At 47.4% G+C, this 23842-nt stretch overlaps 2 protein-coding genes across 6 annotated transcripts in view; one reads left to right on the top strand and one right to left on the bottom strand.

Moving 5' to 3' along the window:
* Positions 1-23842, bottom strand: part of SOX5 (SRY-box transcription factor 5) — a gene marked incomplete at its 5' end in the record, with an annotated part of 282823 nt that overhangs the window by 142519 nt on the left and 116462 nt on the right. For all 5 annotated transcript variants that reach the window (XM_084206503.1, XM_084206502.1, XM_084206504.1 and 2 more), the window contains one exon: positions 6721-6807. In XM_084206503.1, the coding sequence (XP_084062629.1) occupies positions 6721-6807 (87 nt within the window). The remainder of the gene's footprint in view (positions 1-6720; positions 6808-23842) is intronic.
* On the top strand, positions 8308-9998 carry LOC311154229 (uncharacterized protein). The gene is made up of 2 exons (XM_084206508.1): positions 8308-8571; positions 8658-9998. Exons 1-2 carry the CDS (start codon positions 8543-8545, stop codon positions 9547-9549), a joined length of 921 nt encoding a protein of 306 aa, XP_084062634.1. The 5' UTR covers positions 8308-8542; the 3' UTR covers positions 9550-9998.

Here is a 23842-nt window from a genome sequence, read left to right as displayed (position 1 = left end):
AACATCTTCTTCCCCCTGCCACTGAGCAGCAGGGTGAAACCTTTGTGGCCAAGCAGTGGGACTGTACTTTACATTCTGCTCCTGCTGGGACGGGTGGGTCCGTGCCTGGGACCTTGTGCCACCTCCCCTGGTGCCTCCCTGATCCACACTGCAGAGTGCTCCACTAGGGACTAGGACAGAGCTCCTCAGGCCACCAAATCCTGCAGCTGGCAGGACAAAAACATCTGAAAACTGGCATTTTCCCTTCAGCATTTAAGCCAACTTTGCTACACAATGACTGCATCTTACAACTACCCACCTTGCTAAATTCAATTATTTCATCTTATTGCTAGGGCAAGTCAGCATAATGAGAGAAAACTTTCTGACTGCTTTTTACTTGGCAAGCCACAGGCTCCAGACCCAGAAACAAGGAAAGAAAAAGTGCACAATTCCAACTGATTTGCCTGTACCTACAGATTTATGTAATGAATCTTCTCTGTCTGACAAGTAAAAATCCATTGCAGGACAGTGAGATATAAGGAAGGTATTTATTTCAGCAGACAGACATTCTTAATCTTTCATGATGTTAGAGCAAGGTGAAGAATGAGTAAAACCAAATTATGGGCAATTACCCTCTTTTGCCATTACTAGCCTCAAGAACTCATATTCTGTGGGGGAAAAGCTCAGCTGCTCTGTACCAAGCCAGCACTGTGGTGTCTCACAAGGCTGGAAAGAGGCTGTCACTGAGCACTCTTTCTGTGCTGTCAGAAAGCAGTTTTGGTACACACAAAGCTTGGTATTCAACCAGGTTAGCAACTCACTGTCAAGGTTACAAAAGGAATAGACTACTTTGTTTGTACTCAGACTGCTTCTCAGAGGTTACTCATTGTTTTACTGTCTAGACAAGAAGTTAGAACTAGGCTAGGAAAATAGCGTTTGCTGCTGGAATTTTATGCAGCAGCAGGAGAGAGAGTAAAAAGTGTGTGCGTGTGTGTTTGCTTTGTTGTGACAAACTAGCAGTTGTAGCTCAGTGACATTCAGCTCTACAGGTAATTTTAGAGCCATGAAACACAGCTTTAGGACCCAAGTGTCTGAATAATTTTTAAATATAGTGGTTTGGCCCCCATACGTTCAAACAAAGTCATTGACATTTACAACCTCAATAGTTCAATTTTATTCTATTATCTCTATCAATAATCACATCTTAAAAATAAAATTAGAACCTGACTTTTGGAGACCAAATTAAATACCTTTATGTACAAAAATCCAGAACAACCTGAATTAGCTGCTTTGCTATAAAATAACATTTTTACATGCTTTTAAAAAAATCCCTCCAACCCCACATCCACACTGTGGGTCCAAGAGGAGCAGTTCCACGCAGCCACAGCCTCTCCCTCAGGCTTTCTCCTGGCCTGAAGAGGTCTGTGTTGGCATGGCTCAGCCAGCCCTGGCTGCCTCTCTGCAGCCTCAGGGTACCCTACTGCCCTGTGAGCAACCTGCCCAATTTCCTCCTGAAACTCAGCATTCCCTGGGTGCAGCTGGGCAGGATCCCATGCACCCCAGCCCTTCTGGAAGGTTAACAAAGGACTAAAGCTCCCTTTGCAATTTGCTGCTATTAAACCCCTCAAAAAAGTCAACACAAAGAAGAAGACACCAAGTAGGTTGCAACGAATACTGAATTTATCATGGTTAAAAGCTGACAATCCAACATACCTCCTTCACTTTCGACTCTCACCCTCCTTCTCTTGCCACTCCACTTAAAATACCGCTCACAGAAAAATAATGCAGAACATCCAGAGCTGACACAAGTTTGCAAACACTTCTGAACCGTTAATTTGCAAATGCAAAATTGACACATCTCCTGGGGATCTGCGCTGTATTAGTCAAAGGTTTAAACCCAGTGTATTCCCCATGAATAATCTTTCTCCCTTTCCCCCTCCTCCTTCCTGTCCACATGTAAATGCAGAATTTCTTGTCTTTAGTTTACAGATTATGTGATCCAAAGTGTCACTCACTGGATTACTGCACATAACCTGAGCACTACCCAGAGCTTACTTGTCTCCAACTTGTGCAGCATTACTTAACTGGAATTATCCCTCACAATCCATACAGGAATCTGCACAGCTCACTTATCTCAAGATTCTGTGTGTCACCTACCAGATTATCCCTTTTAATCCATACATTGAATCTACATAACATATGTCTTTAATTCAGGGGCTCTGACGAGCCATAGTATCGCTGAATGGATTATTTCTCTTTAGCCATTATTGGCAGCCCTAAACCCCTTCCCTGCCTGCTCTGGTGCCCCCTCCCCTGAGCACAGGGGCACCAGCAGAGGCTGCAGCAAGCACAGCTCCGTGTCACACCAGAGCCACCTGGCACACCTGCACCGACACTCCTGGACCTGGCACCCAGCTCCTCACACAAAACAAACCCTGTGCTGTGGGGAGCAGGGCTGGTGAGCTGATCTCACCCTCAGTCACCTCCACAAATGTGTGCTCACCCCAGCACAGCCTCCAGAGTCACCCACATTTCCATGGACACAATGGAGAGCTGATTCAACCCACCAACAATCCCTTCCACAGGCAGTGCACAGAACTTCACCTGAGCTGTTTACAAACTAACCTGCACAGTACAAAAGGTCTTTCAAACTACAACAAAAATACATCCGATTCAGACCTGCCCAGTCTTCCTTGAGAGATTTGGGCACAATCACTGTTAACAATGCCTTCAACAGAAAACCAGCTCAGAAAGACTGGAAACAGAAGTCTGTTTAACCTTTTGTTCCACACACCTATTCAAAATTAGCTAAGGGGGGAACATAAAAAATATGCATTACTGTGCCTTGCACAGTGGAGAGATGGACAGCGAGATCAGCAGCCAGGCTTTGTGCACACCAAGGGAGTTTTAAGAAGAGCTCCCAGCGTGGGTAAGGCTGCCTCACTCACCCCAGCGTGAGCAAGGCTGGACAACCCATGATACACCTGAGGCCCAGCACCAGCGACAGAGGAGCTTCATTTTAGAATTTAATTAATAAGTTAATGTTATATCTAGGAATGATCACTGATAATTGAGAAATAAATGTATTTTGGATACCTTTTCCTCGTGACCCTGGAGGACAGCACCTGCTTTCCTGCTGCAGTGCACAGCTAACAAGGCAGTTACACTGGCAGCAGAAAAGGGGATGATTTTCCTTCCTACACACCCCCAGTTTGAGACCTGAAGATTGCTCTGTGCCACTGAATCCAATAAAATGCATTATCTAAGAATAATCCAGAGGCCTTTGGAGCCCTGGTTTTGAATAGGATGGATATAAGTAAGTTTGAACAGGCTTTAACTGAGTCAATATACAGCTTTACAGTTTCACTATAAATACTTAATTAAACAGCACTTTTGTAGGTTTTGTTATATAGCAACTTGTTTTGAGCACAGTAAAGATTCCATGGATATCAAAACAGAATTTCTTAAGAAACCTCTAGTGCCAAACTTGTAATTTAGCCCCAGCCTCTCTCTCTGAACAAGCACAGGCATTTGAGTTCCGATTTCTACAGACATGAAAGGTTCTAGATGCTGCCCCATTTTAAGAGCATTCCCTGGCAGCACCTTTGGGTCCAGCTGTGGAATAAAACATCCCATTTCCCTTTCAATTAGTAACTGGATAGATACAGACCCTTCTAAGTGCGATCTTCAATCTGCAGCTGCCTCTCTGCAGACACTCAGGGATGGCTCTTCTGTTTTATGGGTGTGCAGATGAAGAAAGGGGGTTTAAACAGCAGCCAAAGGTGACAAAGCAACCAAGAGAAACAACTGAATGCAGAACACGGGAGCCTGGTCACTTCCAAGCACTCACCAATTTCCCTGTCTTTAATAAAATATTACTGCTCTCTGGCTTAAAGGAAATCACTCTAATAGAAAATAAAGTCTTCCTCTTCATCTCCCTTTCTTTAATCTCTCCCAGATAATAAAACTCAATGGTAATAACACAGACTTGGGCATTAACAATATGTAGCCTGGTGCTGAGCCTTTTTGCACATGATGTACTAAAACTCCCCCAGACCTAATGAAAAACACAATGAAATTCTGAACAGTTAAATGGAAAAAACTGTTCAGTGTGTGTAAGACAGCTCCTAGTGCTGTCCCCATTCCAGGGTGTATTAAACATAAGACAGTGCTCAGATGGGGGTTTCCAAATATCACTAATAGAGAAATGAGGGGTGGAAAAAACGCAGCTGCCAGGCCAAGTACAGAGAAAGAAGTTAATTAAAAAATCACAACTGGAAAACTTTGTAACTATAGAATGACAAAATCATTCTGCAGCATAATATATGTGTGTTTGTACACGTGTGTGTGGGTACAGAGCAGCTCAACTTGCACACCTTTCCTGCTGCCTCACTAAATATAGCTGCAGTACAGCTGAGCCATTGTTTGTTGGCTGCTCAGGGCTGATGGTGCCATGAAAACCACATTCCTGGGCACTAAATAATCAGCCTGCCTGACCCCCCAAGAATCTGTAAGTCAAATTCATTTACCCCCAGAGGGCAATGCTCTATTGTATCCTCCCTCCTTTCTAGCCACCTAGGAACAATGGACAATAATTGCAACTGTCACGGCAGTCAGTAGGAAAAATAAACCAGTGCCTGTTTTCACAGCTTACTGCCAAACTTGATCCAAACACCTAATAACCGTGCCCCCAACCACAGAACCACAGTCGCACTAAAAAGCCTCAGATGTGAGCCTTTTGAACACAGCTACAGAACAATAACTCGACTTGTGTTCAAAATAAAAAGCTAAAAACCAAAAATTAAAGCAGAGAAAAGTCTTCTTTGAGGCTGTGCTGTTGCTCCCCATCCTTTCCCCCAGGCACGACTGAAAGGACTGTTGAATTTCTCTGGTGGTAGCATATAGCTGGCTGCTGCTGCTTTCAAGTTTAGCTTGTGAAAGGGAAAAAGAGGAAGGGAGAAAAAAGATTGCCCTCCAAAAGAAAAAGATCATAGGCAGCGGGAAGAGACCACCTTCTCAGTGCACAGCACTCTTCAGAGCAGCTCTACAGAGTGCAAAGGCACTGGAGAATCACTGGGAGCCCTTCTAAAGGTTCCAGCGTGTCAAGAATTAAAGAGGCTCCACACACCGCGGGAGACCTGCTGAAATACACACCCAAAAGTGGGGATCCAAGATTCTCCCCACACTCTGTCCCTGAAATATCTTACAGATGCATCAGATCATGGCAAGGGGTGATGTCATTTTGAAACAAAGTGCTTTCAAAACCCAGAGCTGCCAGGTAAGCCCAGGGGCTGCCCTTCCTCTTTGAGACCTGTTGCTTTACACACACGGAGCAGGAAGGAAGAACCCTCTGGAGCCATAATAATCACCATCATCACCATCACCACAACAGCATCTCAGCCAGTTGGGGGCTGGAGCACTGTGTTGTGTTACAAAGCTATTCCACAGATGGGATGAATTTGTATCTTTGAACTACAGCCTCCTGGGGAGAAGCCTGGGGAAGCCAGGGGAATATTTTGGGTTTGGGTAAGTCAGTGGAACAGCACAGGCTAATGCTGGTGGCTTATCAGTGACAGGCTGGAAGGCCCAAAGAATTAAAATAACTCTTTCTCTGCATCTGCACCAACCCACAAACCTGTGAGAGCATCTTGTACTGGGTGCCTTACTGAATATTGCACACCTCTTGTGGACAGGGTCCTTAAAGCTCCAGCACAAGGTCTGGGAGCCTGCCTGAGCGAGCATCTCTAGAGCAGGGACAACATTAGCAAGCAAACATTCCAAAGTAATGGACAGAAACTGAGCCCTGTTTATAAACACAGGAGGAGAAGGGCTTAATTTTAACTTCATTCTACTTTCACATTTCCAAAACAACGCTGGCTTGAGTTTTGCTACTCCAGATGCACGCTGCTATAAACGGGAGAAGAATCAGAGTCACTGTTTCTTTTCAGAGTGATAATGGCTGCTCTGAAAACTTGCAATTTTTGACACGTGTGTTTTGAGTGAGTTCCTCCTCATAAGCACTGCAGAGGAATTATACAAATATTAAATCACATGAAAACAAACAACCACAGGTTCCCTAAAACGACCTCAGATATATAAAATGGGGAAATATCTTGGCAAAGCAGAAACTACTGCTGCTGGAGAGCGGTCAAATTTTGTCATTTTCCTTCTGGAGTACGGCTTTAAAAGAACATGCTCTAGTGCACAGATGTTGTACGCTGTCTTTTAAAATCTGCACTGGCCAATTTCAGTACCTAGAGGTACCATTACACAAACTTTGCTCTTTTTATTCTTCCCTACATGCAAAAAAAAGTAAAAAAACAAACAAACAAACAAAAAAAAACAACCAAAAAAACCCCCCAAAAAACTACATCATCAAAATCTGTTCAAAAATAAACATGGAAATCAGATCACCCTCAAATTTCAGAAACTGAGGTCTGCTATACTCTGGTACCACATATGTCTGATACTGACTTTTTTTTTCCCCCTATCCAGCAATAGGATGTGCTCGTTTATAACGGAGAACGATATATGCAACAAAAGCTTAATGTAAATTCATTCACTTAGGGCAATGCAGCATTTCATTGATTTATATGATCACAGATGGGAGTGCATACATTTCATTTAAACCCCAAATTACCGTGTTTGAAGGGGAGGGGAAGAGGAGCAGACAAAGTTCCACAAAGCCAGCGGTATCTGTATATTCATTCTTAATTTCCTTTAGCAGAGAAACAGCGTTACCTTTTATTTCTCCAAAGTTCCCTGATCCCATGGCAAGAAGCTTGTCTTTCCAGTCCTTTGATAGTAGCTTTTCAATACTGGGAGTTTCTGAGTGAAGGGGGGGAAAAAAAACGTAAGCAAATCAACATGACTGTCTCCACAATAGAACTCATTAAAAGTCTATCTGCTAAAAATAAGGCCAACCCTATTCTGGGCCCCAGTTCGTAATGACTTCATCAACAAACTGATAAGAGGGGAGGGAAGAGAAGGAAAAAAAAAAAAAAAAAGAACAAAAAAGAAAAATCTGAATGCGTTTTGTCACCTGCTGTTTCAAAACCATTAGCTTTTTCCTCTAGTGGAACAAAGCTCCGGTAATTCTGTATTACAATGGGCACATATAAACCTGCAGTTCATTGTTTTTCAATTTGGTGAACAAGTTGCTGCCTATAATGGATGCCTGTCAGTTTCTGGGTGTTAGTCTGCAGTCAGAAAATAATTATGTTGATAAAATGCGGAGTAAAGAGAGAGAGAGAGAGAAAGAGAGAGAGAAGCAAAGAATTAGCTCCTAAATCTGCTACATGTAATTATATCCCTCTGAGTCTTTACAATTACATCCACTTTATAATGTGTGTTTAAACATCGTGTGGTGGTAAGCACACTGTGGAAAGATTTTCCGGTAACACACGCATTATAAATAATAATAAAAAGTTGGGTATGGAAAAAAGCTTTAAAAGACTGCAAAATCCAGAGGGAGAAAAGGCATCGCTTAGAATGGAAACCCATTATTTGCTCATTTCAGATTCTATCACTTCCTTTAAAAATAAAATAAAGTATATTTGTTCAGTATTTTCAGGAAAAATGCAGCGAGGGTGTGGATGGGTCTGATATTTATGTCTGCAACTCTTGTGTTCTGACCTCTTTTTGTGTAGAATTTTAATGCATAAGTAAATATAAATGCTAATAAAATTCAGAGAACATTAAACTCAATTCCAAACAATGTAATTGTATATTCTTGTCAGCATTTAGATGGGTACACAATTACAATAGCTTTCAATCCCACGATTAGCACTGCATTCAGTTAGAAAATGGAGTGTACTAAAAGATAAGTGTCCCAGTATGTGCCATCTAAATAACAATACCCACACTTATTATCTGGATCTAAGACATATACTGCTATTCTCCGCATTGGTGTTTATGTGTATTTGTATTTGTTCAGGCATTTGTTTACCCCCCACCAGGAGCATAAAGGGAGTACACGTTAACTTATCAAAGGGACCGTCTGGCCTAGAGACCGTACAATTATTAGCAACTGGTTAACTTTCCCCACAGTAAAAACCATTCCGAGCAGCCTTCATTATCTCGTTTGGCTAATTGCGCCTCCCGTCCCCAGCTCGGAGCTCGGCGGCTCCTCGGGGCGGCTCTGCGCCGCGGGGGGAGCCCGGTGCCCAGGGAAACACCGTGCCAGGGATGCCCTCCCGCACCTCTCATCAGTCGGGCTGTGCGCACGCAGCCAGAGGGACAGACAGACAGCCGGGGGCAGCCCCGCGTCTGCCCGGAGAGCGGCGACAACCTCCGGATGGCACCGAGAGCACAGCAGGGGCTGGGTCCGCTCCGGGTTTGCGCACCTGGCAGCGGCCCGAGCTCCTCCTGCGCCCCCGGCCGCTCCCGGGCTGATCCCCGGCCGCCCCAGGGACGTTTCTCCGCCGGGACCCCTCAAGGGTCTCTAACCCCACGGAGCCCCGGGGCTGCCGGCGGAGCGCGCTCCGAGCGCGGCCGCTGAGCCGGGGGCGCCGCCGGGCTCCGGCCGCTGCCGAACTTCGTCCGTCCCCTCGGAGCAGCCACGATGGAAAGCATTTCCCACAGCGTGAATAGGTCAGACACACACTGCCCCTTTCCCTCGTTTCTTTTTTTAATATATATATTTTTTTAATTATTATTGCTCCGTGCTTTTCTGAAAGCTCCGGCACGGCGTGTAAACAGGCCGGAGCGAACGCGGCATTTGAGGCGGAGAGCCGTCAGTCGTTAAAAGCCAACAAACCTTTGCAAAGCAGGAATGCGGCAACGGGGATCCATTGTGAGCTGACAATGGGCTCCGGAGCCTCCAGGCACCAGAAGCAGCCCGCCTTACTTTTAAGTCCATTGTCAGCAAAGTCCGCGACAAAGCTTTTCCCCCGCGGCTGGACAAAACACTCGCCGTGGTACGCTCGTGAAGAAGCACAAGTCTCCTGCCTAACTTGCTGCCTTAAAGCTACAGGAGCCGCTCAGGAGCCGCGGCTGCCAGAGCCCCGCTGCGCTGCCCTGCCTGCCGGCATCCCTGCTTGCCCGAACCCCTGTTTGCCGGCATCCCTCCTTGCCCGAACCCCTGTTTGCCTGAATCCCAGTTTGCCGGCATCCCTCCTTGCCAGAACCCGTTTGCCTGAATCCCGGTTTGCCGGCATCCCCGCCTGCAGGCATCTTTCCTTGCCCGAAGCCCAGTGTGCCGGCATCCCAGGCTGCCCGAACCCCAGAGTGCCGGCATCCCCGGCTGCCCGAACCCCAGTGTGCCGGCATCCCCGGCTGCCCGAACCCCAGAGTGCCGGCATCCCCGGCTGCCCGAACCCCAGTATGCCGGCATCCCCGGCTGCCCGAAGCGCTGCCCGCCCCAGTCGCTGCCCCCGCGGGGCTCGGGGAGCGGCCGGGCCGGTGCCGGTGCCGGTGCCGGTGTCAGTCCCCGGGCACTCGGAGCTCTGCCCCGCCGCAGGGCTCCCGTTCCAGCCCAGCACGGCGAGCGACGCGCGCACGGATAAGGGGGGAGTAATGAACGCCGTGGACGGTCATGTATCAGTGACTGAATTTCTGCGAGAACGGTAAAGATCGCAGTAGGAAATCACGATTAGAGATGTGAAAGGCCAAATGGCAAAATCCCAATAGTAACAATGCATCTGTTCATTAATGTGTGAATATGAGTAATATGAAAATTTAACACAATTATAAGCCCCCTCAGCAATCCTGATGGCATAAAATAGATTGTGGTGATCTAATCAGTGCTTCCCCTGTTGAAATACTGTATGCTAACTATTCAAAATAATATTACATAGAATTTTTTTCCTTTAAAAACCCCCAAGCAATCATATTAAATTGATGTCCTAACTTAGTCTCAAACCTCTCTTGATCTGAACTGCCATTTTTACATAAGACACTTCAACACAATTTTGACACAGAATCAGCAAATAATCATCCTTCTGCTAATACTTAAAAAGAACTTTAATTCCAAGAGACAATAGCTTCCCCACCCCATAGCTTTACGGAGCCAAAGACCTAGATTAGATTACAGCTTGTTTAATTCTATTATATACCATGTTCACATCTTGTACTTACATAAAATGTACTATTCATATACTCAGCCTATTGTTATAAACAAGAAATAGGTTATCCATTTTCTTAGGCTGCTATGCTTACAACTAGAACCCAGAATTGCCAAGTGGGAGCCCAATTGAAAGTTTGTAATTTCAAGTTGTTGGAATGTTCTGTAACAATGTACTTTTTTGCTGCTTGTTCTCAGTGACTGCGGGCCCAACCCCCCACCTTCGGCGCGGTCCCGCCGGGGCAAGAGACGAGTGGAGGTGGCCCCTCCCCAGCACGGGTCCCGGCGGGGCCGGGGCAGCCCCCGCGGGTGGTGTCAGTGGGAACCGGCCCGTCCCGGGAGCGTCCCGGGAGCGGCGGGCTGCCCCCGCCATGGGGCACGGGTACCAAGGGGGGGGGACGGGGCACTCCGGGGATGACAAGGGGGGGGAAGAGACTGACCCCCAGTCCCTTCCCAGCAGAGACAGCTGCAGGGCGTAACCTACTGTCCTCTAAATGCTAGTAGATTGAAATGCTAATGTAGTAGTTAACGCTGTATTGTACCAGTATCACCTTGTCTGGGGCTGTTTCTCTAAAGGGATGGGAGGGGGATATCCAGAGATATGCAAATAAATCCTAGACCCAAGGTGCAACGGGGGGTGAAAACCCCCAAACTCGTCTAATAAACCCCCAAAACAACGAGCCAACTCAACTAAGAGTAGAGCGGGGTCAGGATATCAGAGTCCCAAGCCTGCAGAGATGCTGGAAGCCTCGGTCGCCCCTCACCCTAGCTGAAGAAGACCACAGCTCGAGTGAGGACCCCGGGACTGGCCGGCAGGAAAGACGGGTAATACCCTAGCGCTCTTGTGAGGACGGGACCCCCAGCTCTGCCCCTCAGTGGACAGAGCTGCTGCACGATTCCTCCTCCTCTGAGTCACCCGGGAAACAGCGACAGGAGCTGCAGACCTGCCGAATGCCCCTATCCTGAGCTGATCACTTTTAATAAAGGCATCAAAAGGAGAATTGTCTCCTGCCCATTTATTACAGCTTGGGGGCTCGTCCGGGATAGCCACGCCCACAGAGGACACCAGGAATCGGGCCGGCCACCCACCCTAGGACCTCCGGGACAGCTGGCTATCAGGACCAGAGAAGATCGGCTCAGGACCAGTGACGCAGAGGAGCGCCGGATTGGTGAGAAACATCCGGCGGCGGGAGTGGGAGGCGAGCGAGTGATGTGTGAATGAGACGAGGGCTGGCAGCACAGTCTCTCGAAGCGAGTGGGACCTCCTAGTACCGCATTTCCGGCATCCCGCGAGGGACCCGGTCGGGACCGGAGGGAAGTGAATGAAATTGGAGTGAGTGAGTCGCCTCCTGGGGGGGGGGATAGAAAGGCCCCACCTCCAAGGTGTGAGTGGCACGCATCCTGACCGAGAGAGTCAGGCCAGTGAGACTCGATAGGGAATTCGAGCAGTTTAAAGGGGGGGGACCCCCGCCTCCAAGGCGTGTGGAGGTAATTGGGTAGGAGTTGCACGCATTCTGACCAAGAGTCAGGCCAGTGAGGCTCGATAGGGAATTCGAGCAGTGTAAAGGGGGGGTCCCCGCCTCCAAGGCGTGTGGAGGTAATTGGTTTGGGAGTTGGATGCATCCTGAGAGTCCTGACAAAGGGAAGTCAGGCAAGTTGTAAGGCTCGATAAGGGATTCGAGCAGTGTCACAAGTCCTGCAGGCACATCAAGTCCTGACAAAGGGAGTCAGGCGCAAATCCAGGCGAAGGCGACCGTGGGTTTGTTTGTAAGTCCCAGTGGATTAGAGACACTGGGCAGGTGTTACCTGACGAAGGCGTCGGGGCCACGAACAAGGGGTTTCGTGGTTTAAAGTCCTGATAGACCTAAGACCTACGAGAGGCAGTCAAGAGATCAGGCAGTTGTTTTAGGCCAAAGTCCTGAGGGGTCAGGCAAATCTAGTTTGGAGAACGTTCCTCAAATAGGATTTTTCTTAGGAGTGTAAAGGGGGGGTCCCCACCTCCGGGCTTCCGGAGGGAATTAAGTAGGAGTTGTGTGCAAATCCCGGCGAAGGCGACCGCGGGTTTGTTTGTAAGTCCAGTGGATTAGAGACACTGGGCAGGTGTTACCTGACGAAGGCGTCGGGGCCACGAACAAGGGGTTTCGTGGTTTAAAGTCCTGATAGACCTAAGACCTACGAGAGGCAGTCAAGAGATCAGGCAGTTGTTTTAGGCCAAAGTCCTGAGGGGTCAGGCAAAATCTAGTTTGGAGAACGTTCCTTGAACAGGATTTAAGAGTGTAAGGGGGGGGGCCCCCGGGGAATTAAGTGGAAGTTGTGTGCCAATCCCGGTGAAAAGCGATCGGGGTTTGTTTGTAAGTCCCAATAGATTAGAGATATTGAGCAGGTGTTACCTGACTGGCAAATCTAGTTTGGTGGAGAGAGCTCCTCAAACAAGTGAGTGAGAAAAAATGGGAGGTTGTAATAGTAAGAAGACGGGACAAAGATTAAGGAATATACCTCCCCATAGTCCCTTAGGAGAACTGTTGGAAAAATGGGATTCTATAGAGGCCACGGAAGGATTAGACAAAGTTAAGATGATCCATTACTGTGTAGAGGTTTGGCCAGAGCTGGAGGTGCAGGGAGGATGGCCTTGGTGTGGGACGAGAGATAAGTGGATGTGTCAGCAGCTAAACCACTATCTGACAGCTCGGGAGGATACCGATCCTGAGCAATTATTGTATGCAGATTGCTGGCTGAAGAGTGCCATTGGGGATGAAGGTGTGCAAATTTGTAGGGTGCAGAGGAAGAAAGAAGGGAAGGAGGGAGGGGAGACTGGAATTGGTAAGAGATGGGATCCCCTAAATTATTTGCCTCCCAGTGCCCCTCCACCTTATAATCCTCTTCCCCGGGTATCTCAAATGGAAAGTCCAGTCTTTCCCCCAGCTGCCCCCCCATTACCAACTCCTCAAATCCCTCTTCCTCCTAGCACATTAGCTTCTTCTTCTATAGCAGACCCGGTATCTCCACTGGTAACCACTCCCTTACCATCCTCTTTGGCTCCTCCAGGTGCTTCTGCACCACCACAAGTGTCTTCCCCACCTTCTGTCCTCTCCACCCTTTTGCTACCCCCACTTAACATGCATGTAGGTTCTTCTCCCCCTCCTATTGCTGTCCCTTTGCCTCCTCCTAGTTGGGACACGAAGGGCTCGTTACCAGATAAACAGTTATCACTAGAGACATCTCCAGACCTAGAGAAAATTCAAGGTAACACCAACGTCTCTCAGATAAGTAGTTTGCCTAGAGATGGGCCATACTATGGCACACAATCCAAAGCCTCTAAGGCAGAGAGACTTTTTCCTCTCAGGGAAGTTCCTATGAGAGGAGTGGTAGGAGCTGTTTGCTTTCTGAGAGAAGCACTAAAGGTATATTTAAAGAGGGAAGAAGAAAAACTAAAGGCCAAGGCTAAGATCATGGTTGCGGTAGCTAGGGAAAGTGCGGGAGCAAGCAAGTATATCCCAAGATTGAAAGTAACAAAAGAATGGGCAGTTCCACCACCAGGAGGAGGCAAGGATTCCTAAGGAGAACGATTGGGGGTGTCAAGGGCTCTATACTTTAGGGGACCCAATGCAACATCTAGAGGAGCCCTTGGTAAACTTCACAGTGGGACCCCTAAATGAGGAATTTAAATTTTTTTTTGGTTGATGCAGGAGCAGGTAAGTCCTGTCTCAACAAAATACCAGAAGGTATGGTAATTGAGAGAAAATTTTGTGAAGTGTTGGGCTGAAGGGAAACCATTTAGATCATCAGTGGTTGAAGATGTTAAAAATAATTGGTAACTCAAGACAGGGTGAAGCAAATTTTATCTGCCGAATCTAGAAAAATTTGTGAGGAAAAGATCTACAAGTTCATTTGGGGGTAGGGATTGTCACAAGAGAAGGGAATATGGTAGTACAGATAAGGAAGTTATCCCAAAGAAATGTTGCAGAGATAAACCCTGAGGTGTGGGCTGAAGGAGGAAAGCGGGGCTTTAGCTGAGGAGTGTGTGTGACCTGCAAACCAGCCTGGCATTTCCTAAGCGTGTGGGAGAGCCGAGGCTGGAGAGTGAGTGACAGGCAGACAGCCTTACAGGTGAACAGGCACCAGAGGCAAGCAGAGTCAGGGCCCTTCCAGGAGGCCCCGAGAAAGATCCACTCGGTGTCTTGAGAGTATGAAAGGTATGTGTGATGGTGAAAGAACAATGAGTGAATGTAGAAATGTGAGTGAATGTAGACTAAGGAGATTAAAAGTAGTATAGAAAAGCAGTATTTAAGCTACAAGTGAAAGTGAGAAACAGAAACAAGAAGTGAATAGATAAGAACGGATAAATCATTAAGAAAAACATTTACTAAGATACAAAGGAAAAAAAGGGAAAAAAAAGTACTAGAAGAGTTAAGATAATAGATGCAAGAAATGCAGCTCCTTGCAAAATATAGAGTATGTAAAAGTAGATCAGAAAAAAACATACAAGCTATGGAAAAAGGGAAATTACCAACTTTACATAACATTAGCCCAGGAGATGGAGTTTCCATAAAACCATAAAGTAGTAGATCATTAATGCCTATATTTATAAGCTCCTTTCAGGTACTCCTAATTGCAGCCTCGACTGTGCAGACCAGAAGATTTTGACCCACATCACCAGATCCCATACCACTCACCCCCTGGCATTGGTACACCTGGCATTGGACCAGATCCACACCAGTTTCACCCCCTGGCATTGGTACATCCTCTGGCATCGGACTGGGTACAGCATTGGCTTCTTCTGGCATTGGGCCAGAACCCACACCACTCACCCCCTAGCATTGGTACATCCTCTGGCATTGGACCGGGTACAGCATTGGCTTCTTCTGGCATTGGGCCAGAACCCACACCAGTTTCACCCCCTGGCATTGGTACATCCTCTGGCATCAGACCGGGTACAGCATTGGCTTCTTCTGGCATTGGGCCAGAACCCACGCCACTCACCCCCTAGCATTGGTACACTTTCTAGCATTGGACTGTGAGTACAGCATTGGCTTCTTCTGGCATTGGGCCAGAGTCCACCATTCTCACCTCTGGGCACTGGACAATATTCATCCATATTGCAAGTATACTGTTATAAAAAGAGACTAATGGACTGTATAAGGAAATTGATTAGTATTGAACCATAGCATATCTTAAAGAGATTGTGGGAAGGTTCTGTGTTTGAGCAAATTGTTGTAAAAAGTTAAAAGCGGTTAATAAGTAGTTAAGCTCCCCCAACTTAAGACCAAAGGCTCTGGGTTGATCTTCCACAGAGTACCCTCCCCAGGATGGACCAAATTAGTAGGGAATAGACCAAGAGAGGCTTGAACAGAAATGGGTAAAAAGAACTCCACAGGGCTTGGAGACTTCTTCCCAGTAAAATCCCCAAGAGGCAAGGCTGGGTGGGCAGTCTGTGTGAGATGACCCATACCGGACTCTTGGGAAGGGTAGTAATGATGGCTTGGATTGCTGGTGGTGCTCTGGGGAGCCCAGCAGAGCCATGCAGTAAGTGCTACCAACCCCTCTGTGAGGAGGAAGTAAGCTCCTTGTCGAGAGCCCAAACCAACTTTTACCCTGAGTGTGTTAACCTCTCCCAATTGGTCTTTTGTCAAAATGAAGAGAAAAGTTATTGGATGGCCTGGAATATTGCCACTTTTAGGCAGCAGCTCTGGGGAGAGTGCCCTGTAGAAGAAGAATGTTAAGAGTTTTAAACAAAAGGTTACTAAAGTAAGCTTGGTAAATCTGGCAGAAAGAAAAAGGTTTTTTTTAGAAACAGTAACTTTCCCCCACTTTTAGTATATTTGAGGGATTGCTCTTTGCACTATGTTTATACTTTATTAAAATATTGATATCTGCTGTTAAAACCAACATTAAGTTCCAAAAAAAGCTAAAAATAGTAACAAGTTTAAGTAACCAAAATTATGAGACTGCTGAAGAGATTAAAGAAAATTTGATGCTCATTAGTCCGAGACTGTAAGTTGATGCGAGCTTGAGTTTAAGCTCGATCAAAGTAAAAAAGGGGGGTCTGTTATAAACAAGAAATAGGTTATCCATTTTCTTAGGCTGCTATGCTTACAACTAGAACCCAGAATTGCCAAGTGGGAGCCCAATTGAAAGTTTGTAATTTCAAGTTGTTGGAATGTTCTGTAACAATGTACTTTTTTGCTGCTTGTTCTCAGTGACTGCGGGCCCAACCCCCCACCTTCGGCGCGGTCCCGCCGGGGCAAGAGACGAGTGGAGGTGGCCCCTCCCCAGCACGGGTCCCGGCGGGGCCGGGGCAGCCCCCGCGGGTGGTGTCAGTGGGAACCGGCCCGTCCCGGGAGCGTCCCGGGAGCGGCGGGCTGCCCCCCCCATGGGGCACGGGTACCAAGGGGGGGGGACGGGGCACTCCGGGGATGACAAGGGGGGGGAAGAGACTGACCCCCAGTCCCTTCCCAGCAGAGACAGCTGCAGGGCGTAACCTACTGTCCTCTAAATGCTAGTAGATTGAAATGCTAATGTAGTAGTTAACGCTGTATTGTACCAGTATCACCTTGTCTGGGGCTGTTTCTCTAAAGGGATGGGAGGGGGATATCCAGAGATATGCAAATAAATCCTAGACCCAAGGTGCAACGGGGGGTGAAAACCCCCAAACTCGTCTAATAAACCCCCAAAACAACGAGCCAACTCAACTAAGAGTAGAGCGGGGTCAGGATATCAGAGTCCCAAGCCTGCAGAGATGCTGGAAGCCTCGGTCGCCCCTCACCCTAGCTGAAGAAGACCACAGCTCGAGTGAGGACCCCGGGACTGGCCGGCAGGAAAGACGGGTAATACCCTAGCGCTCTTGTGAGGACGGGACCCCCAGCTCTGCCCCTCAGTGGACAGAGCTGCTGCACGATTCCTCCTCCTCTGAGTCACCCGGGAAACAGCGACAGGAGCTGCAGACCTGCCGAATGCCCCTATCCTGAGCTGATCACTTTTAATAAAGGCATCAAAAGGAGAATTGTCTCCTGCCCATTTATTACACTATCACATTTCAGTAACTGCTTGTGAAATACCTTATGCACCATGTCTTGGAAAGAAACATTTATTATGTCATTTATGTACCCCATTAAAAAAAGATTTGAAATTTACACATCTTAAATAAAAATAACTGTTTAAAATGTTACGACAGTAGAGGTTCCATGAGTTATACAGAAACAAAGTCATCCTTTGTTCAGCTTTTTTTAGATCTGATTGGGAAGATGATGCTCTCAAATTAAGAGAAGAAATAAGCACTGTCTCTTGTTTGCAAGGCAGGCATTCTCTGGATTCACTGGAAACTCAGTAAAACTTCTAATGCTTGCACATATGATGTGCAGCTTGAAACTGGGAAAGGTGGCCTGCACACAGGAACTGCTACTCCTGATCCCTACTCCAACTGTTCCTCTCCTCTGAGATTCCCCAAAATCATGTTTTCTATGAGATAGCAAAATCTGAGTTGTATGGTGACGGATTCTGGATGTGCATCAGGACAGCTATGTATTGCAGTGCTCTGTATTTCCAGAAAGCTGCACGTGGTGTTCTGAGTATTCACACCTCCTACTTCACCCTTGGAGAAGAACCCAGAATTGCCCCTTTGCTTCTTCCAAGCCCCACCTGAGCAGAGTCCTCCCCAGTACCTGTCAGCAGTGGTCCTATGGCACACAGTAAACCAGCCCCAAGTCACAGCACAGGATGAATTCATCTGCAAGACTTGTTCACAGGCTGCTTGTGAACAGTAACTCGGTGATGTTTGACACCTTTGTTCCAGACACACCAAGAGGAGTGTTACATGCTGCTGCAGAAGAGGATTACGGAGAGGGCACCAAAGAGAAGGACTGAGATGGAAAGAACGGGAATCATCAACTAAACACGGGCCAAGAGACACCCAACTGAATCAAGAGAGATGCAAATTAATCCACAACAATTATTTCTGCTGCCTCCACTGAAGGCGTTTATCAGTCATTAGCTCTTTCTAGAGATACTTACAGCACCTGGGGTTTTCCTCCTTTCCCCCTGCCTCTGTTGCTCACATATGCTTGTCTGCATCACTGCATATGGTGAGTGCCCACTGGTGAATTGTGCCAGCAGCTCTGGTGCCCCTGCCCACCGGTGAGTGCCCCAGAGCCTGTGCCAGCAGCTCTGGTGCCCCCAGCCCTGCCACCTCCTCTGCTCCAAGCAGCACCCAGCCTCCCTCAGCCTCAGCGGTGAGTTTTGGATGCCAGCAGGCAGCACCTCTCACACAGGCCTTGGGCACATGGAATGAAGCCCCCTTCCCTGGAGCTGAGTCCCACATTCACTGCTCTGATCTGCACGTGGGGATGTACCTGTGCATCCCTGGAACTGCCCCTGCACTACTGGAAAGCAAATCATCCCAGTAAATTAACACTAAGGGGCTTTTAAATCTGATTTTTGGTATGCTAACGAGCATGTCACCATCCCTCTACTCCTGCATTTGATACTGAAATACAGCTTCACTGACTTGCTCAATAGCCCTGAAGTTTTCACACTAGGAAAGGAGTGGTTTGTTCCCAGGAAAAGGACAAGGCTACAGAGCCATAGTAAGAGAGAAGCACAATTTTTATCACTGCTAGACTTCTGCTGAATTAAATCTACTTCCTGAAGTTCATTTTTTTGGAGCACTGTAGCTCCCCTTTGGGAGTGGACCTAATCCTGCTCTCAGCTCAGTGGCAGCACACCTGGGCCTGCCTTGGAGCCTTCCAAAACCCAGTCCAGCACAGCATTCCCTCCGGGCCCAGCCTCTCCAGCAGCTCTCTGCAATCCAGGCTCCAGGGGCACAGCCCTAGAAATCCACTCAGAAAGGCTCACAATGTGCTCGCTGCCAAATCCCTATTGCCTCTCTCAGCTCCTGCTGGTCATTGACTGAAAGCAAACTCTGGTGTCCTCCAGCTGCCTGCTTCCAGAGAAAGGCAGGCAGTTCCAGAACTGCGCTGAGACAAGGGGAGGAACAGGAGCTCTCCACACCAGGCAGGTCCAAAAGAGCCTCCCTGAAGGAGGAATGGGAGAGAAACCTCTGGTGTCACAGAGACAGCAGTGATTGAAGGGCAGGAGGCTGGTGTGAGTCAGGAGAAGGGCGAGTGCTGGAGCCCCCCACCTGCAGGGTGTCTGATGGCCGAGGATGTGCCCAAAGGGTTCCCTGTCTGTAACCAGTGAGCAGACACTGCCCAGGGCTGAGGGGGAGATACTGCCTGGAAAAAAGTGAAAGGACACTGTTGAGTCAGGGATGGAATGGATGACTCCAGCTATCAGAAGGTGAAACAGAATAATGATTTATTAGCAGGAAGTGGTGAGCTTTCTATCTCACTCCCTAAGCTGAGACCTGATTGGTCTCTAAGTGAAAACCTCCCACATTACTGGTGAGCCATGAACAGCACACTCTGGAGAACCCTAGCTATAAACAATGGCTAAAGAGAGAGAATAATTGTCTTAATTCTGTTTCCTCTAAGATTCTCAGGCTCAGCCTGGGAGAAATTGTCTCTGTTCTTTCTTTGACTGAACGGAGAATATCCACAGAAGATGTTTGGCCTGGGCAAGGATGATGACACAAAGTGCAGCAAGAACAGAGAGAAGCCAAGGGTTGCTCAATGCCCAGCCAGACCACCAAACATCCCCTGCCAACAGGAGCTATTCCTAGAGGAAGGAGTATTTGGTTGGCACAAATTATCATGAATGAACTTCAGCATTGCCTGATACACCTCCCACTTCTGGCAAGCACCTCCCTTTGTATTAAGAGAGCACTGGCAAACCCTGGGCTGGCACCCTTTATTCACTTTTTCCTCTGCTGTGGTGATAAATACGTTCCACCTGTCAGTCACAGTTCCACCCAGCGCTCCTGCAACCCTCACCTACCAACATGCCACCCCATGGCATCCTCTCCTCTGCTCAGGCACCACACCAAACCCTCTCTGGCCTAAATCAGGAAACAACATTGAGGGCAGATTTCCACTCTGCTTTTAACAGAGCACAGAAACACGTCGACAGAAGAAATTTCTCTGTTTATGCCCCCATTTTTTATTAAGAAGCTCTTACCTATACAAAATCAGAAACAATTTTCATAGCAAGGAAAATAAAGCAACTATTATGAAGGAAGGGTTGGTATCAGCAGGTTACATAGACATGCAGCATCTGCATCCACATATGGTTCTCCATCAACAGAATCATGCTTGTAGGGAACTACTTGCAGCTAGGCAAGACACTATGAATCACGAGCAGGCACAACACAGAATGTATTTAAATTTGGAAATCAAAGACCACAAAACATACATTTTTCTCTTGCCTTCCAGGAAGCACTGCAATTTTTCACCAGTCTAAAAGCAGTTTAAACTTTTGGAGCAGACACTAGGAAACACCTCTATAAATGTAAATATTGCTCAAATGTGGGACATGGCTGCTCAGGCGTGAGAAGCAAAGATGTGGTGCTGAGCACAACGCTACCTGGGGCTTCTCTCACTGGCCAGAAAGTGCTGTGCTGTTGGCTTCTGTGGGCTTGGGGTTTTCTTTAATACACAAAATGTTTTTTAGACTTCAGGCACAAACCCCCAGGGCTGAAGCAAACACCCAAGTTCCAGTCTTAGGGAGCTGTGGTGCTCTGGGAGCACGTCTCAGTGTGATTCTGCACCGCTCCATCACAACCACTGCGCAGGAAACAGCTGGGCTGCATATGTCCATGGGCAGCTTCCAAGCCCACTAAAAGCTCCCTTCTCTGGCAGGGATAACCAGCCCTCCTGCTCCTGGAACCCCCAGCCCCATCCCAGCCACATGTTAGCTCACAGAGCTTTTCTCTTCAGAGCACAAAATCAACTTCTGTACCCACAGATGACTGCAGTCACCTGGGGTGCACAATGGCACCAGGTTACCATTGCGTTCTTGCTGCACACAGGGCCTCATTTCGTGTCTGCTCAAAAATACAACACTTTTTTCAAGGTGTTTGCTTCCTTTTGCAATGCCCATCGTGCTGTATGAATGATAAGACATTTTGTTATTTCTTGTAAAAGAACATTGCCTTTTGTATTTTTTAAAAATAATTCACATAGCCAGAAAAGGTTCCATAGCTCCATAAATGAATTATTTAATATTTCAATATCCAAATCAATAATCTGTGAATGCCACCACACCATTCTACTCTACCCACAAATATACAAAGCCATTACTTTCACAACTGCTCACCAGTGCCTACTGCCAGTCACACAAGAAAGTTACCTAGAACTACAGGGATGTTTCTTAGGAAGGAAAAGTGAGAATAGCCTTCAGATACACTGAACTACCTGTTGGTGAGCTAATTATTGTCACAGCATATTGTGCAGCTGAGATGGCCACGACACACAGAGTGTCCCCACACAATACCAGAAAGCTTCACCCCAAACCCAGTGACACCAAACCTCATCAGAGGGCTTCACCCCAAACCCAGTAACACCAAACCTCTCCAGAAGGCTTCAGGCTCCTGCCCACACACAGTAACTCCATTCCACTCCAGCAGGCTGCAGCATCTGCCCTCCTTGTCCCCCAGCCCAGCCTTTTATGTGCTGGTGCTGATGCAGTGCACCTGTGTGCCCTCTGTGCCCTCTGGGGTTGGTCAGTGCCCCTGGGCACTCCAGGGCTCGTTCCCTTCAATGCTGCTCACCTGTCCTGCACAGCAGGGGTGTGCTCCACTCACACCTCCATCAACCTGCCCTTCCACACCAAGCCTGGAGGCACTGCTGGCTGCCTCAGATTTGCATGGAGCTGGGGCAGGACAGCCCCAGGCTATTCTGAAACAGCCCCAGAACAGTGCAGTCTGTAGCCACTGCTCAGTTACCCTGCATTGAAATATCTGTCCTGAAAATGCACAGTAGGATGTGGCTGGCTCAGATGCAACCTGCCCTTCCCATTTCCACAGCAGTGATACCTTGGTTTGGCTTTTATATTTTCACACTCTGTGCTGCTTTAGTGTGTGGGTCTGAGCTCCACATCAGGGCATGGTGAGCTCTGTGCACAGAGCAGGGAGACAAAACAATTCCTGCTCCAGCTGGGCACCAAGGACAAATGACCCAAATCTCAGCCAGGAGCACAAACCCCGTGGGCTGCAGAGAGAAAAACAAGCAGGGTGGGACTGCAGGGGCTGAAGCTGGGATGGGACAATGAACTGCAAGGTGCAAATGGAGCAGAGCTGATCCCAGGGAGAGACCCCGTGCCCGGCCAGGCATTTTGGGGCCATTTTGGGTCATCTTGGGTGCAGCCCTGGCTGGGCTCTGGTGCTGCCCCAGGTGGGTCCATGGAGGAGATCCTTTGGATAAATCCCTGCTTTGTTCTGGAACTCTGCCCAGCCTCTGCTCCAGGGCAGCCTCTCAAGGCTTTGGAGGAGCAATGGTGTCCCCCAAGAAGGGCTCTGGGAACAGCACAGGATCTCACACCAAGCACAGCTCATCTTCTGTCACTGAAATCCGCTGGGGTTGGGTGCTTTGGGTCCCCAAAGGCACTCAGGAGCACAAATCCCATTCTGGAAAGGATTAGGGTCTGGCTGCCTTCGGAGACCCAGGCCCAAAGAGCACATTCTGCCAAACGAGGCATTCCACTGGCACAGCCTGGCTGGAACATCATTTTCTGCACACACGTTATTCAGGATGATTCCAGCTCCCTATTAGCACTATCTTCTTCACCCCTAATTAAATTAACATGCCAGATTGAAGGAAGTTTTTGAACCTTATCAAACTTTAAATAAAACAAAAGTGAAATTTTAAAATGTGCCCAGTTCTTTCCTGATGTACAAAAAATAAATACATGAAACAGAGTAACTCACTTTCAAACACTTGAGCAGCAACCCCTTCCTTTTTAATTGAAGCTCCACCAGTAGGAATCCTTATGAAAAGAAGGGCAACAGTGAAATTAAAGAAAACCCCTCCTATGCATGAAAAAAGAAGAATTCTGTCTTATTCTGTGTTCTTCAGCTTTCTAATGCCCCTTTAATTCCTGGCATCTCTAAATGAAAGAAGGAATTGATTTTCTCAGGAGTGGTCCACCCAGCAATAAAAGTGTGTCAGATGGCAGAAGGAGGTAGTATTCTGAGCTTCACTGAAATCCTGAAACCACAAAGATATTTTAATATTTCCAGAGACTATTTCAAGAGTAACAGCATAAAAACAAAGACATCTATAATTAAATAACATTAAATTTCACTTCAGCTTTGTTTTTCTGTCTCAGTTGGACAGAGATACTCCACCAGAATACATATTCCCCTGAGATACATTTCTGTATTAGTGCCACCAACTGAGCCAGTCTCTAATTAAAGGGCCATAATATCTTGTTAATATTAACAGAGGGCCACGGTTTTGGTCTGCTAATTTTTCACATCTTCAGCACATCCTTGATAAGTAAGAGGGATTTAAAAAAGGCATTCAAAAAGATGACCGTGCACCAGCTTTTTTACAGGTATTGACACACCATGAAGGATGTTCTAGGGAGATTCCACGGTTTACCCTTTGACCAAAAAGATCTTTATGCTGATCTGTTACTTTTAAAGTAATTAAATGCATTCTCAAACAAACCCTAAAACAAAGCAGCAAGAGCCCCCAGAAGTATGTAATCTAAATAACCATAAAACAAATTGAGAGCTACAGTGTTTGGCTAGAATTCCAGGGAAATCCTTGCAAAGCTCAACCACTCCACTTCTGAAATCCTAAATTCAACAGCAGCAATGTAACCCTTCACACACAGCGACCACAGCGTTCTCACCTGAAAATCTCAGAGCAACTTACTTAAAAATGGGGAAAAAATTGAGTCCTGAAG

The sequence above is a fragment of the Fringilla coelebs genome (assembly GCF_963513975.1).
Source record: "Fringilla coelebs genome assembly, chromosome: 5".
Classification (NCBI taxonomy): domain Eukaryota; kingdom Metazoa; phylum Chordata; class Aves; order Passeriformes; family Fringillidae; genus Fringilla; species Fringilla coelebs.
This window is presented reverse-complemented; position numbering and strand designations above follow the sequence as displayed.